The sequence below is a fragment of the Glarea lozoyensis genome (assembly GCF_000409485.1).
Source record: "Glarea lozoyensis ATCC 20868 chromosome Unknown GLAREA2, whole genome shotgun sequence".
Classification (NCBI taxonomy): Eukaryota; Fungi; Ascomycota; class Leotiomycetes; order Helotiales; family Helotiaceae; genus Glarea; species Glarea lozoyensis.
Window position 1 is genome coordinate 2,178,049 of NW_007360994.1, and position 14,544 is coordinate 2,192,592.

General features: G+C 47.0%; 4 protein-coding genes across 4 annotated transcripts; 2 read left to right on the forward strand and 2 right to left on the reverse strand.

Moving 5' to 3' along the window:
• Positions 1–849: 849 nt before the first annotated feature.
• On the reverse strand, positions 850–2,827 carry GLAREA_04043 (Glucocorticoid receptor-like (DNA-binding); the record flags this gene model as incomplete). Its single annotated transcript, XM_008084296.1, has 4 exons — positions 850–1,503; positions 1,559–1,759; positions 2,067–2,154; positions 2,595–2,827. The coding sequence occupies 4 exons, from the start codon at positions 2,825–2,827 to the stop codon at positions 850–852; spliced, it is 1,176 nt and encodes a 391-aa protein (XP_008082487.1).
• A 1,726-nt stretch (positions 2,828–4,553) lies between these two features.
• Positions 4,554–5,636, forward strand: GLAREA_04044 (Eukaryotic type KH-domain (KH-domain type I); the record flags this gene model as incomplete). Its single annotated transcript, XM_008084297.1, has 2 exons — positions 4,554–4,613; positions 4,668–5,636. The coding sequence occupies 2 exons, from the start codon at positions 4,554–4,556 to the stop codon at positions 5,634–5,636; spliced, it is 1,029 nt and encodes a 342-aa protein (XP_008082488.1).
• A 790-nt stretch (positions 5,637–6,426) lies between these two features.
• Positions 6,427–8,827, forward strand: GLAREA_04045 (uncharacterized protein; the record flags this gene model as incomplete). The annotated part of the gene is made up of 3 exons (XM_008084298.1): positions 6,427–7,468; positions 7,521–7,938; positions 7,987–8,827. 3 exons carry the CDS (start codon positions 6,427–6,429, stop codon positions 8,825–8,827), a joined length of 2,301 nt encoding a protein of 766 aa, XP_008082489.1.
• Positions 8,828–11,281: 2,454 nt separating this feature from the next.
• Positions 11,282–14,364, reverse strand: GLAREA_04046 (Eukaryotic type KH-domain (KH-domain type I); the record flags this gene model as incomplete). The annotated part of the gene is made up of 4 exons (XM_008084299.1): positions 11,282–13,003; positions 13,054–13,515; positions 13,563–13,832; positions 13,888–14,364. 4 exons carry the CDS (start codon positions 14,362–14,364, stop codon positions 11,282–11,284), a joined length of 2,931 nt encoding a protein of 976 aa, XP_008082490.1.
• Between the last annotated feature and the right edge of the window lie 180 nt (positions 14,365–14,544).

The following is a 14,544-nucleotide window of genomic DNA, read 5'->3' on the forward strand; positions in this document are numbered from 1 at the left end:
GAAGTATACATTGAAGAAGCTGCAACTGCCTCTCCTCTATCTCAGCCTTTTTCTGTCTATTCTGTATCCATTAGTCCTGCCATTATTAGTGGTTCATTGCTTTACCTGTGACATGATACTTTAAAAGATATAAAGGGAGTGTGATGACAACGGAGTCACGAAACGGGTGCAGTAAACGTATAGCAGTATGGTATATGAACTTTTTTTCCACTTTCATTATTATATCTATCCCCTAACCCCGCTACCTTTCACAGCAGCAGCCCAACCATCCTCTCCTTCATCCTCCCCCCCTTCCATCCCAGCATCAATCCCGTACCATCTACAGATTCCGCTATCCATACCTTACCCAATAATGAGAACCCCCCTACTCCGCGCGCGCCCTCCCTATTCCATGTCGTAGAGTGTTGTATGGGTAATATTAATTCGGACATTATAGCTATTGAAGCCTTTTTTTGAAGAGTAAAAAAGAAAATCTGCTTAATGAAAAAAAAAAGAACGCCCCATCCGTCTCGACGCCGGAGAATTTTGGTGAGGCGATTGGTAGTACATGAGAAGACTTTTGAAGAGTGTGACAAGAGAGTTCGAGTTCTACACGTGACGATGTCGCGTGGGGGATTGGGCGCGAATCTTGTGATTTTTGGTCGCGGCCTAATGTGGTGTGATTTGAGGGGCTTTTTTGAAAGAAACGTTTCGTTATTTGGTGGTATCATTGACAGAGAAGTGCAGTTGCGTTAAAATAAGAGTAGAGAAAAGTTGTCGTGTCGAGTGGACTTGAAGCCTTCGTGATGGTTGAAAGCTAGTAATGTAAATCCGAGAGCTATCGGACCTCAGGGATGCAAATAGAAATATCTACGAGGTAGACGGCGGAGTTGAAGAATCCATTTCAACCATTTCCGAGACGCGCATCTTTTTGGCTCGTGGAGCGCCGTCCTTGAGTTCGCTAAGTTCACGTTCTACATCATCTAGTCGACGCTTGAGTTGGTTCTCGCGACGTTGTGACTCTTCGAGACGAAGTTGAGAGTTTTCTAATTGATGCGATAGACTCAATTCTGCTTCTCTACGCATATCCTCTCCGCGTCTGGCGTTTGCTTCGTCTTGTTCCAGTTGTGTGACTCTTCCTCGGAATAGTTCGTTGATAACCTCTAATTCGCTTACTCTCGTCTTTAATGCCGAGTTGTTTGCAATCAGCTGCTCATACGTCTGTGGTACCTCAAGCCCCGAACCATTTAGCGGAGATGTTGATCTGCCAGGCGAAGGTTGTCTAAGGTGCATCGGTGGGAGGGATGGAGAATGATTGTAGTGTTCTTCGAGACCATGACCGTTGAATGGCGGTAGATGATTTTGAAACATTGACGGAGTAGCCGTCCGAGATATAGGAGAATTCGAGCCATCTGAATGTCCATTGGCAGACTTTTGGGATGTGCGACGGTGACCGAGGGTACCGGGAGGAGGAGTGCCAGCTTGCGATCGCGACTGTTCTAGGCCATTGATGTCGAAGACGCTCTGCGGTGCTTCATTAGTTTTGTCCACTGACTGCGACGTGTAGTATAGCACCAACCTTCTTCTTCGCGCCTTGTGGTCCCCCAGATCCGGAGCTCTTGACGCGATTCCGACTTTTGATAACATCTGTCTTCAGGCTTATCGGCCGAGGCCGTCCATGAAGTTTAAGGAACAAGCCGCACGCATTGCAGAGGACGGAGCCGATTTCATCGCGTCTCCATAATGGAGTGGTTGATGTAGTACAATTCTGACATGTTGGCTGTGAGGTTTCATGATTGTTGTTAGCCATCGTCGCCATTTGCGCAAAGTTGTGTTGTGTTTCCTGATTGCGATTTTCTGATTGCGATAAAAGATAAGGAATTTGGGCGGTCGAAAATTTCATCAACATTGAAAGGGGAAAGCGCCGCATGGCCGTTCGGTCTAACGTAGCGATAAGATTGGTGCACGTGGATACACTACCCACGATAACCATTGATTCGCAGAGATGAAGAAAACAAAGGGAGCTGTGCATGATAAGGTGATGGTGATGTTTGGAGGTGATAATAAGATGAAAGTCGAGTACTTACAGGAGAGTTACCAAGACCCCCTCCTACAGATGTTGCTGATGGTGACGAGGTCGAGAACCCCATGCCACCTGGTCCAACATTGAACCCCCTATCAACAGTTAGCTTAATTCCCCGGATTTTGTGTTTACAAACATCGAACAGACAAATTCGTGTCCATACGGCGGCTGATTGTGTAATCTGGCTGATCTCAAACATGCATGATCGCTACCATGGGACGGCAATTCTTTTGAAGATATACCACTGAGTGCATCTCATTGTAAATGTCCAGGAGCCCCCTTTTAAAGGTATTGAAAGGACGCCTTCTTTGGAAACAACAACGGCACCTAGTCTCACACTATTGACGAATCTCCTGTTGACTATCCAATGTCATCTCCATCTACTGTGGTAACATCATAGGTTCTTCATCAATAATGTGAGAATACTCATGTCTCAGACTCGGTAAACCCCATTGTCGAGCTCTGCCCGCCTCAGACGCGCCACAAATTCCACAATCGAACAGCCAAACAGTCCGCCCTTATCCCAACGTACCTGAGTTGTGGTTGTCCAGATGAAGACGCGATCGAAGCAAGTGCTGAGAGTCCGGGAAGCTGTGGTAATGAAGCACTATGATGGATGCTAGAATTCTGTGTCGAGGTTGACGAAGGCCGTGATATTGGTTCGAGAACCGGCAGAGACTGCCTCCCATCCTCTGAGTGTGTTCTCTTCAACGAAGGAAGCTCTCGCATCTGGTGGTCTCGAGAAGAAGGCCGTAGATGGTCCATGGGCGAAGCCCGGTAGGGAGCGAGTGTGGAAGCCGTGATTGCGGTTGGGGAAGGTATTAATTAGTTCGCGTTTGATAATGAACGTAAAGTCGATGAGATGCGGAATGGCCTGGTGCTATTATGTATCGTCGTGGTGGGTATGTATCGTGGAACGAAAGAAAATCGTGTATATTATGAGTTCGTAAGGGGTAGAGCTGGATGTTGGACTTGTATTATCGGACGTGGTAATTAAAAGAAGCAACAACTTTTCTGACACGCTGAAACGAGTGACTCGATGGATTCAAAGAATCGATCTGGATACAAGAAGATGCTGGAGCAAATGAATGTGTTAAATGGTCATCTGAAAGTGGAAGAGAGGAAAATGATGCTGGAGTTTGGCGGATGGAGAAGGAATTGCTTGGGTGGTCCTCTGGCATGGGGCACCAGGGGGTTGCAATCATACTCTATCGAAGCGCGGATAAGGGGCGATCTATAAAAAGGGTCAAGCTCGATGCAAGGCAAACAGCTGCACGATTATTACCCAGAGCGGGTGGAATGAACGTGATTTTTAAGGGCAAGAATGCAAATGAGATGAGTTTAATACAAAGGAAGTTGGAGACGTTTTATAACGGTATTGTCTCGAGAGATGTGGTGTCCTTTTCATCTCACCTACACATTTACACTCCGTCCTGAGGTCTGAGTGTCACAACGGTCGACACGGCCACGAGGATTTAATGTTCCACAATCTACCTTTGTACTTTCGTTCCGAGACAAGATGATAATGAGAACCGGACAGATTCAATTAGAAGCATTGTTCGGTCTCTGTTCAAGATCTGTTCCATTGTTGAAGAATTGTGAGGATTCCAGAATCGAGATGCACAAATCCCCCGTCAAAGGATGGAAAGGATCTGATCTGTACAATTATTCATAAAATGCATGCCAAAATCTGCCGGATGACGGAGAGAGGATCCGCCCCAGGGATGATATCGAAAGCAAATCTGGGTGGGAATCTGTGGATCAGCGCGCGGTTATGATAACCGTTGACCCAATTGATTGACCAGAACCAGGAAACAGGGCTGAAGAATTGCGCGGAAAACAGAGAGCCACATCACAGGATCGCGTCTAATGGCCGACTTTGTGGCTAGAGGGCTCCCCCTGAGATGCAGAATAAGATTGCGGTACGGGATGAAGACTTCTTAGCGGTGGGTTTGACCGATCATCTAACGCGTAACTACGTGTCCGAGAGGCCGTTGGCTTGAAGGAAGATTTGGCAAACAATGTGGAAGAGAGCAGAGCATCGATACGCGCAGAGTCATCGGATTTGGCACGATAAAAGCTGGTTGTACAAAGTACCTATGTACCTAGTATGACTTGCTCTTGTACCACAGGAGTTGGAACAGGCCTCAGCCATAACGTTCCTCGTACTCTTCTGTCAATGGTGGAAAGGGGAATCAAATTGAAAGATGTGTTGGACAAGCGGTAGTGTAACTGATTATCCACTTGATTGCAGAACTAGAACGCAAGCTATAGGCTAGACTTAGTGGTTGAGTATGATGAGCATGAAGGAATTGCTTGCTAGATAATACGAGAGTCAAAACCGAGCCAAATAGAGGGGAGTCGGTCATGTGACTCAAGAGCCCACTTCCACATCCCGAACCGAAGTCAAGCCGGGTCTGGAAATCTTCATGTCCAAAGTTTTTAGAGTCGCAAAAGCTTCATAGCTCCAACCACAGCTCCTCACGCCAAAATGCCTTCAACGCACAAGAAGGAAAAGCCGTGGGATACGGATGATATTGACAAATGGAAGGTTAGTGCAAATACTATTTAAACAAAGTTTGCTACACCCACTGATCAATTCCAGGTTGAAGCTTTTACTCCCGCAGATAATGCGGGCGGGACATTTACAGAAGAATCCTCTTTCGCAACCCTTTTTCCAAAATACCGCGAAGTTTACCTACGAGAAGCATGGCCTTTAATCACCCGATCACTCGAGAAATTTGGCGTGGCGTGTACACTTGATTTGGTTGAGGGTTCCATGACGGTTAAGACCACCAGAAAAACTTTTGATCCGGCGGCAATTCTAAATGCACGAGATTTGATCAAACTTCTTGCGCGAAGCGTACCAGCGCCTCAAGCTGTCAAGATTTTAGAAGACGGTGTAGCGTGTGACATTATTAAAATTCGAAATCTGGTACGGAATAAAGAGCGATTTGTCAAGCGGCGTCAGAGGATACTGGGTCCAAACGGCAGCACGCTGAAGGCTTTGGAGCTTCTTACGGAATGTTACTTGTTGGTTCAGGGAAACACGGTCGCAGCGATGGGTCCATACAAAGGTCTAAAAGAAGTACGGAGGATCATCGAGGATTGCATGGCGAACATCCACCCAATCTACCATATCAAAGAGCTTATGATTAAGAGAGAGTTGGCAAAGGACCCAGAACTTGCTGGAGAGAGCTGGGATAGATTCCTACCACATTTTAAGAAGAGGAATTTGAGCCACCGCCGTGTGCCTCATAAAGTTGTGGATAAGAGCAAAAAGGTTTACACACCATTCCCGCCACCACAAGAGAAGAGCAAGGTGGATCTCCAAATCGAGAGCGGAGAATATTTCTTGGGGAAGCAGGCGAAAGAGCGTGCTGCCAAGGAAGACCGTATTGAGAAACAGAAGGAGAAGAAGAAGGAAAAGCTCAAGGAAAGGGAGCAGGAGTTTGTCGCGCCCAAGGAGGACAAGAAGAAACGGAAACGAGAGAAGGTTGACGGGGAGGACGAGGTAAAGAAAGACAAGAAGAAGAAGAAGAGAAAGGAAGTTGAAGCAGCAGATGAGGACTGATTCAATCCGGGGAATTGCTTGGCATTTGGCGACGGCGTTAATCTAGGCGGATGGGATATGTCTCGGCGTATGAAATCCTTCAATGCAATGGCTGTATGGACTGTTGTTTTTCAGTTCTGTTTCGTTGGGCGATTGACGGGGATTGATCTTGTACACATCAAGTCATACTATAAGAATGCAATTTATAACCTGCTTCATTTTTCGAAGCCCGCAGTCCATCCTACGTCTGTCTCAGTAGGATAGAGATATTCAAACGGACCTATGTTCAATCCCTACTTGAGTATTGACCTCATTGGGCTCTTGGGAAAACCCCTCTTCTTAGCTACTGTACCTAAGTAGTGTGTAGCTTCCAGAAAGGGGTGCTGCCACACCTGCCGTATTGAGCTTTGATCTCGAAAATTTATATCCCATTCTTGTACCTTTAATAGCCGTCACCTACTTTAGATCAAATCAACATCCAGCAATTACCATTGGGGCTCGGGTTGAAGTCCGTATCCATTCCGAAGCTTACTGATCATCGGCGTTACCCGTTATTGGATCATCAGAGCTTTCTATCCGTAAAGTGGGAACCTGAACTCCGACTACACGACAACCCCAACTGTCTGTACGCATCAACTTCTGCTTCGAGATAAGATTTGTTTCGGTTTTATGCCGTGACATTCGATCCAGAGCTCAATTTTGCACCCAGATCTCCTACTCCGGCATGTCGGCTCCTCGGAGCAGCGTCGGAGGGCTTCCGAGGAGACGAAATGGGAAGCAACAAGCTTGCGAGCCATGCCGAAAAGCAAAAATGGCTTGCGATCATACTTTACCCGTTTGTGACCGTTGCAAGCGAAGAAAAGTCGTTGCGAAATGCATCTATTTATCTGCCCCTATGACCCGGCCCTCGGTTACAGGATCACTCCCTCGAACAGCCCAGGAGTTAAGTGAGGAGGAGAATCGTGTCTTACCTCACAAGCTTACACCAGCGTCAACCATCTCTTCCACCCCAATTGCTTCCCCTTCGCCACAGCTCGCCTCCCCAACATCAGCTGTTCGCCACCGTGCCACCATACCCAGGACCCCGTCTTCAAACGATATACCTCAGAGTAAATCAGCTGGAGGATTCTTCGGGCCTACATCTTTCTCTGCTGTATTCCTCGAGAACAAACACTCATTCGGTGCAGACAACGCTGATATAAATATCACCAACGACTCGGCTGAACGGGATCCCCTTCAGTCATTAGAGAGCTTGCAATCTCAGACATTCCTTATGCTTGCTGGAAGTCTTGATCATGGATGTAATCCCAGGATAGCACTGGGAGCCAAGCTTTTGAAAGCGTTCCCAGATAGACACACCTTCAATTTCCTGCTAGAATGGTTCTACGAGAAGTGCCATGAGCAGTCGATACTCAAGCATGCTGTGATGAGCTGCGCAGAGAGCATCTGGTCAACTTATGGGCATTTTCTCAAGGAACCACGGTCAAAGGAAGGAATGGAACGGTTCTCCAAGATCTTGTGTGAAAACTCTCAGAAAGTACTTCAGGAACCTAGTGGATCTCAAGACTACGCCAAATGGTTGGACTCTTTTAGTGGGGATAACCTCAGGTGGGAGATTCTAGGTTTGGTATACTCGGCTCTTACTAGTGCCACGCTCAGTCTACCGGAGAGAGATGCCTTTTTCTGTACTCAGAAGGGAAGTCGAAGGGATAGGAAAGTCTTTGCTGTGGAGATGAAGGATTGTGTTCAAGCTTGTGTTACTCTGAGTAATTATATGGATCTAATCAATTTTCCAATGGTTGCTTTGTTAGCGAAGAACTTGGTATTACAAACTGTAATCAGTGGAGATACGAGTAAGTTTCTAGAACCATCACTTACAACGAAACACGTTTCTAATCTCCTTAGGCTTGGTTGTTTGGCGGCAACTTGGTGATCTACTCAGCAGCTCGACTGCTTTAGGTCTGCATCGACAAGTGGATAACGGCCAGCCAGTGACCTTCCTTACAGAGCAGAAGAAGAGACTGTTCAGTGTCATCTTCAACATGGATAAGAGCTCTTCCTTACTCACTGGGAGGCCACCCGCCCTGAGCTATCGGTATACAAGGTTCACACATCCGTTGGATCTTAGCGACGACCAGATAATGGCGGGCGGCACTGTGCTAGCAGATGCCATCGCTCGGCTCGACCCCGATGGCTGGAACGTGGATGGTAAAATCTACCAAGCGACGAAGGCTCGCGCACGAGGAAAACTGTCTATCGTTTTGGACGAAATCCTGGAGTTGTCTCTTGGCGACTTTAATGACTGTACTGAGCAGCGTATCACGTATGTAATTTCGGCCTTTTTGGATCTCATAAACTAACTTCTCTATAGACATCTACTTGCCAAATTGACCCAAACCTACGAAGACTTCCCCTCATTTCTAAAATTCTCCCTCTCCGACCCCGGCGTCAAAAACATGCCCGACAAAATCTTCTGGAACACCCTCACGCTCCGCCTGACCTTCCTCGAACATCGCCTCCTGCTCGAAAGACTAGCTCACAAACAAAACATCCTCGGCGGTCAATCAATGGTCGACTGCGCTCGCGAAATCCTCGAACTCGTCGTCCTCATCTGGGTCCAAAGAGACCGAATCGTCGAACACCAACACGATTTCGACTGGATGCTCATGTGCTGGGGTGTGCCTTCCGCTGGTGTCCTCTGCGTCGAACTGCTCAAACAACTCAAACACCCACATCTCCCCGGCCCCAAAATCGCCCGCTCAGAAATCGTACAAAATCTAAGTCTCCTCATCGGCTTCCTAGAATGGGTTCGGCCCGCCGCAGGCAACTACCAACTCTGCGGCCGCATGCGACTTATCATCAAGCGCATCCTCGATCAAATCCTCGACCCGTCTCCGCCATCTTCACAACCTCCTCCTGCTTCCGCGCCGTTACAGGAAGTCGCGACCCCGCAAGCTCCGGCTGTGGACACTCACATGGGCGGCCAACAGTTCGATTCTGCTATGACTGCTGGTATGAATGCCGGGTTGATGGTGGGGCCATTCGACACGGCTATTCCGCCGCCCGCAGCGTTCGATACAGCGAATTACGATGGGTTGTTGGATGATTTGGATTGGTTGAATAATGTGGATTGGGGGAGAGGGCCGTATCATGATCTTAATACAGGGCAGGATTTGACGGCTGTTAGGTGGAGTGGGACGGGGGGTTTTTAGGTTAGGTGTTGGGTTAGAGATTAAAGTGATTAGAAGGTGTGTCGTTCGGTTGCTATTGAACTGGCTCTGGGGCCGCGCTACACACGATTGCTTTCAAAATCAGTTTCGGGCGAACAGCATAGATTCCTCGAGTCTAAATATCAACAGAAATATTCGAAAGCGAGCGTCTCCCGCCCGAGAAGACCAAGGAATGCACATTGGGTAGCCTGAAATTCTTCACTGAAGGCAGATGGCTGGTGGAATAAACCAAGAGGGTAAGACAGAACGCCAAGATGAGAGCGAACGATCAAGAAATGTGATGGATGATCAGAATCGTGGATATGTGTAGGAGAGGAGTACATATACTTGATGCAAAATAATCATAAGGAACGATGAAAATGAATATATGTCCGAGAACACAATTGAATAATTAAGTTTAGGATATGATTGTGGCAAGTTATTCACAAATTCATCCTCGCCATTTACCGACTATAGCGGAATTTATGACACCGAACCGAGAATAGACTTACGTGCGCGTTTAAAGGGTCCTAAATACCTCAGAGATCATAGTATATAGTGGTAGTGTAATTTGAGAATACATGCGTTGTAGAAATATCCCAAATGTGTACAGACCTCCAGAGAAAGGTTAGCGCAGAAATATTCGTAGGTACCTAACTACCCGTGTATTCAGCAAGAAAGATCTGCGTTAGAAACCCCTCTTTTGCAACTCAACTCAAGTTCTTAGCATCATGGGATCGGCGTGACACCCAATCAACTATCATCTTACCGGAGCGTACAGTTTGAAGGGTGTAGATAATCTTACCTCCGCGGCGCTAGTTTCAACGGATCATAGGTCGGACGTCCTGCAGGTTTCAGAAAGATGAGATATAAAAAGCAACTTGAAGCCTTTTAGAAAAGGGCTAAGAAAGTGGTATCGCACCGAAATCGCTTAACGGCTAGTGTACTGGGTAAAGTAACCCATCGTCCTTAACCCAGCCCGCTTCTTACTCAAATAGACTTAGTATTCCACAAGCGTGCCATTTACAGGATAAATCTCCCAGCAGTGGACAGTGAAGAACTTTGTCAGTCTGTGATATATATATATATAGAGTCGTATACTGCCTAAGTTTTTATAGGGACATAATTCTCCCTATTTTTTTACCACGTCAGTATCTCGAGACTTCTGTTTATACCGGAACCGCTGATGCTATGTCACGCTAGTATGATATAGCAATAATCAACCTATGAGACTGATAACGAGTTACTCACAGTAGGTTAAATGGTAAAATAAGTAGTAGCTCACCTTACGTACAATATACAGGTAAACATCCCTACTTAATATTGATACAAGGATTCTCAATTCCGTAAACCAAATAAAAAGTAGAAACCTTTGTTCCTCATCTTCCTTAATGAGAATAACTAAATATATTTCGCCATTATCGTTCGCTGTCGTAAGTACCAAATACCTAGGTACATTGTATACCCGTAATGAGTTTCTTAGTAGAGGGAGGCGATTTTTTTTGGAGATCGGTCGGTGTCTATTGCAGATTAAATAACAGCCCTACTAGTGCCTCGAACATTGTACAGATAGCGCTGCTCACCTCTACTCAGAGTAATGATGATCTACCGAGTAGAATAGAGGAGAAGAGAGTAGGGGACTATTTTATTATAGTCATCTGATACAACCCATCTTTATCAAAGCTACACAACCTCATCCCATTAAAGTCCAGACACAAAACCCAACAGTATTTCAAAGGAAACCTCTTTTTATATTTCCCGCTGTCTCTAGGCATGGGTATCATAAGACAAGCCTACAAAATACGTAATCCACCTCCACTCCATCCCCAACCCCTTTTACAATTCAATTCCAAGCCCCTACTCCCTCTCATAAGAGAATTGCTTCCCTAAATCCCATAACCCCCCATTCCTCCTACCCATTCAAATCCAAAACTTTCCAATTTCACTCCGTGCCTTTCCCCCACCCCCAACTATCCATCTCGAACCTATCCCCTGCACTCCCTACAAAGAAATGAGTAGAGAGCAGAAAACCCCGAAACCCAAAATAACAGCAGCAAGGAAGAAGCAAACAACAAAAACAAAGTTATTCATGTTTCCCACGCTAGATGAGCACCTAAAACTGCCCAAATCAAATTGGTATTTCCTTATCCTCTTTCCGGTTATGACGAACGCGCGAGAGCTTCTCTATCTTTAGTATCAATGTTCCAAAATAAGACTTTGATTGAACCGACGACGCCGCAAACGCTTTTAGCTTTGCTTTTCTCTTTTGGGGTAAAAGCAAAAAAACCAACGCATATGGCAATGATAGAAAGGAAGCCACAACAGGAAAACACAAAAACAGGACCTTGCTGAAAACGAAAAACGAGCAGAAAAAACAAAAGCACAAGTTGGTATCTGGGTATTGCGCGCCAGGGTATATTCCGTGACTCTAGGAAATAGAGGAAACAATAGGATCATTTAAGAACGCGGTGGGCCGATTGGGCCTGGGTATCCAGAGTTTGTTGAATGAGACGTTGAAGGACGACCGCTATCTGTCGAACCTCGCATAATGTGTTTTGGAGTAGCATCACCTGGATGTTGGATGTGAAGAGGTTTGTGATCGTAACTACTACCACTACCGTTGCCGAAATGGCGTGTTGGCCATGGCGTTGTGTCGTCCTCGGGAAGGTTGACACCACTGTCATTCCATGGATTACGGTCGGCATTGAAGCTTCGTGTCGATTCGATGGAGATTAAAGACGACTTCGAAACATTGTTTGAGCCGTTTTTGAAAAAGGAACTGGCGGGCGAATGTGAGCTATTCTTGCGCCGGTCTAGAAAAGATGAAATGGAAGACATGCTTCCGGGCTTCCGAAGTTTATCAAATATTGTGCTGCGCTCGCGGGCAACATCATCCCCAAAAGTTGCCTTGATAGGCGAATCAGTCGCAGAGACAGCTGGAGCATGTTGCAAAAGCTTGGAATCGAAGTATTGGAGAGAATCTTCGAACGAATCTGACTTCGGTCGAGGAATAGCCCCTTTCACAACTATAACTTCAACGCCAGCTGAAGCAAGATTGGTGTTGAGAAAATCCATAGCGTCGCGAACGCCACCAGCATTGTTACGAGTAAACGACCACAGTAAAGTAATCGTGGGCTTGCCGTCATCGGTGAGCTCTGTCTCGTTCTCTTCGACGTGAACATCCACAACATATTGTGCCTTGAGTTTGGGGATAATATCATTTCGGAATGCCTTGGAATCAAGATACTTCTTCAGCTCGGGAGAGTGGGCGACCACCAGCTCGTGTTGATCAGGAACGAGGCCAAGGAATTCGTCGACGCAGTGAGGAACTTGCCATTCGGGACCTGTGATTGTAACATCATCACTTGCTTGCTCAGTGCTGGGAAATATGATTTTGCAGTTCCACTTCTTCTCAAGCTCCTCAAGCTGATTCAGGCGGAGAAGCAGCTGTCTGTGGTACAGCCGATCCACATTAACGGTCTGAGAGGTGAACTCGGAGTCAACGCGATCTACCATGTCCAAAATCTCCGACTTTACCAGCTCCAAGTTCTGTGCATTCCGAGCTGGGGTACGACAGATGACATTGTCGACCTTGATATCGTCGTCCTCCCGGCCGACCCCACCGCGATCCATAGCATTCGAGAACTTGACGAACACGGAGTGCTTCTTCATGATGCGTTGGATATGTTGCCCACCAATGCCAATAATACGCTTGTGGTATTGGTCTGGAACGTGAAACGAGATTGAAGCTGGCATTTCTTGTTCAACAAGCCCTAGACCCGATTTCATAGCCTCGTAATTCCCTGCACAGACATCAATGTTGAAATTGTACTCATTGAATCCGTCAAAGATAATTTGGACACTGCTTTGGCCCATAATCTTGTTGATTTTGCCATTCTTCTTCCCGCTGACGAACTCTTTATGTTCGTTGGCCAATTCAATTTTGACCCGAATTTGATACTGAGATCTGGAAACAAACTTGATCTCCGATATAACCATCAAGGCGGCTTTCACTGCATCGTCAGAGCCGGTTATTGTGAATGTTAGCTTCTCGAAAGAAATGTCAGCATCCGAATTTGCACAAATATCGGAAAGCATAGTTCGAATATCGGCAGGAGAGGGTAGTCGCGATGTATCAACTTGCTGGATCCACCACGAAGCGCTGTAGAATTGGCCAGTCTGGACATGGTTAGTAAAAGTGGAATTTCTGGATTTGTAGGACCGCTTACAAGAGACATGATATCTCGAACGGTTCGCTCAACATGGAGTCCTTCCACACCCTGAATCCGTATCATGCTTCGGGTCGATGCCATTGGCGGAAATTGGATGAATGTACCGTTGGTCTCCATGATTTTTCGAACCTTGTCTAGCCTGGTCAATAAGATGCTGTCGATTTTAGCTGCAGCAACTACAGCGTCCTTCATGAAAAGCCTCGTTCGGCTGACCAGTTCGTGAATCTTCTGTTTGGCCATAGCGATATTTTGTGGCGTGTCTCCTGTAATGAAAATTTCCTCGGGATTACGTCTGTTGGCACTAGGTGGGCAATATCTGTAAACCTGTGAAAATGGCGGAGGGAAGTAAATTGCAGTATTCGTCGCAGACTCGATGAGCTTGATGTTTTTTCGGGATCGACCACACACGACAGTGTGCAGGGAGAGTTCCAGCATGGTTCCATCCACAACGCGCCCCAGCTAGAAATTGTCAGCCAACATCTTCGCAGTGCTTTTCAAATACATACAAGTCGGTCAATGAATATCAAGACCCTCGTCTTTGCGTGTTCGGCACTTTCCATGTCTCCGTATATCGCCACTCTCCAGCGCTGGTCTCGTCCGGCATCGCCATTGCCGTTGAGTCCTTCAGAAGGCGATGCAAACTTTGGTCCAAGTAGGAATACGTCAACTCCACAGAATTGTGCGATACCGTCGAGGTGATCTACCACGTGAGACTTGAGAGCGGTTGCATCCGCGTCAAGTACCAGTTCTCCTTCGATATCAACCACAGCACATCGCTAGAAGACCGTCAGCGTTCCGACGCCCATTTTCCCATTTCAAGAGTGTGCTTACCAGTGCCAATGGGATTTCGTTCAGAATTTTTTCCCGGCTCTTATGAACCAACTCCGGGCTTCCCGAAAGGCATACATTTGTGACCTGTCCTTTGACTCTTTTCGGTTCCGATGACTTGACGTGGGCTTCTACGGGTAGCGGACCGGTTGATAGCTCCTTGCACATCTTCCTTAGATTCATTACATTCTGCGCGTGTACCGGAAGCTCGTAGATGGGAACATCGTCAGGCGCGTCTTCGGGGTGAGTCCATCGTAGCACAGCACCATTCGTCGCGTATAGGATATCCTCTGTGTTCGGACCGGCGAGGTCTGAGGAGAATGGAACGTTGAAGGAGTAATGAATGTGTGATTGTTCCGTTGGTGAAAGGATGGGCGAGACTCCGTGTGCGGTCTTGTGCTGAGGGGCGATGGCATTCATGTTCATGTTCGGTCGGGACATGCCAAATCCGGGGCCCATCCTCTCTGACCAATGCCGCATGTTTGCTAACTTATTCATTGTTTCTCTCGACTTGGCTGGGTGGTGTTGTCGAGGATCGTCGTCGCTGGTGGGTGGGTGCAGGAAGGATCGAAGCCTGCGTGGGAGGTGTGAGAGGGAGTGAGAAAGGGCTCAGGGCTTCGAACCAAGGTCGATGTTCGGCAGACGCAGCGCAGCAGAGGT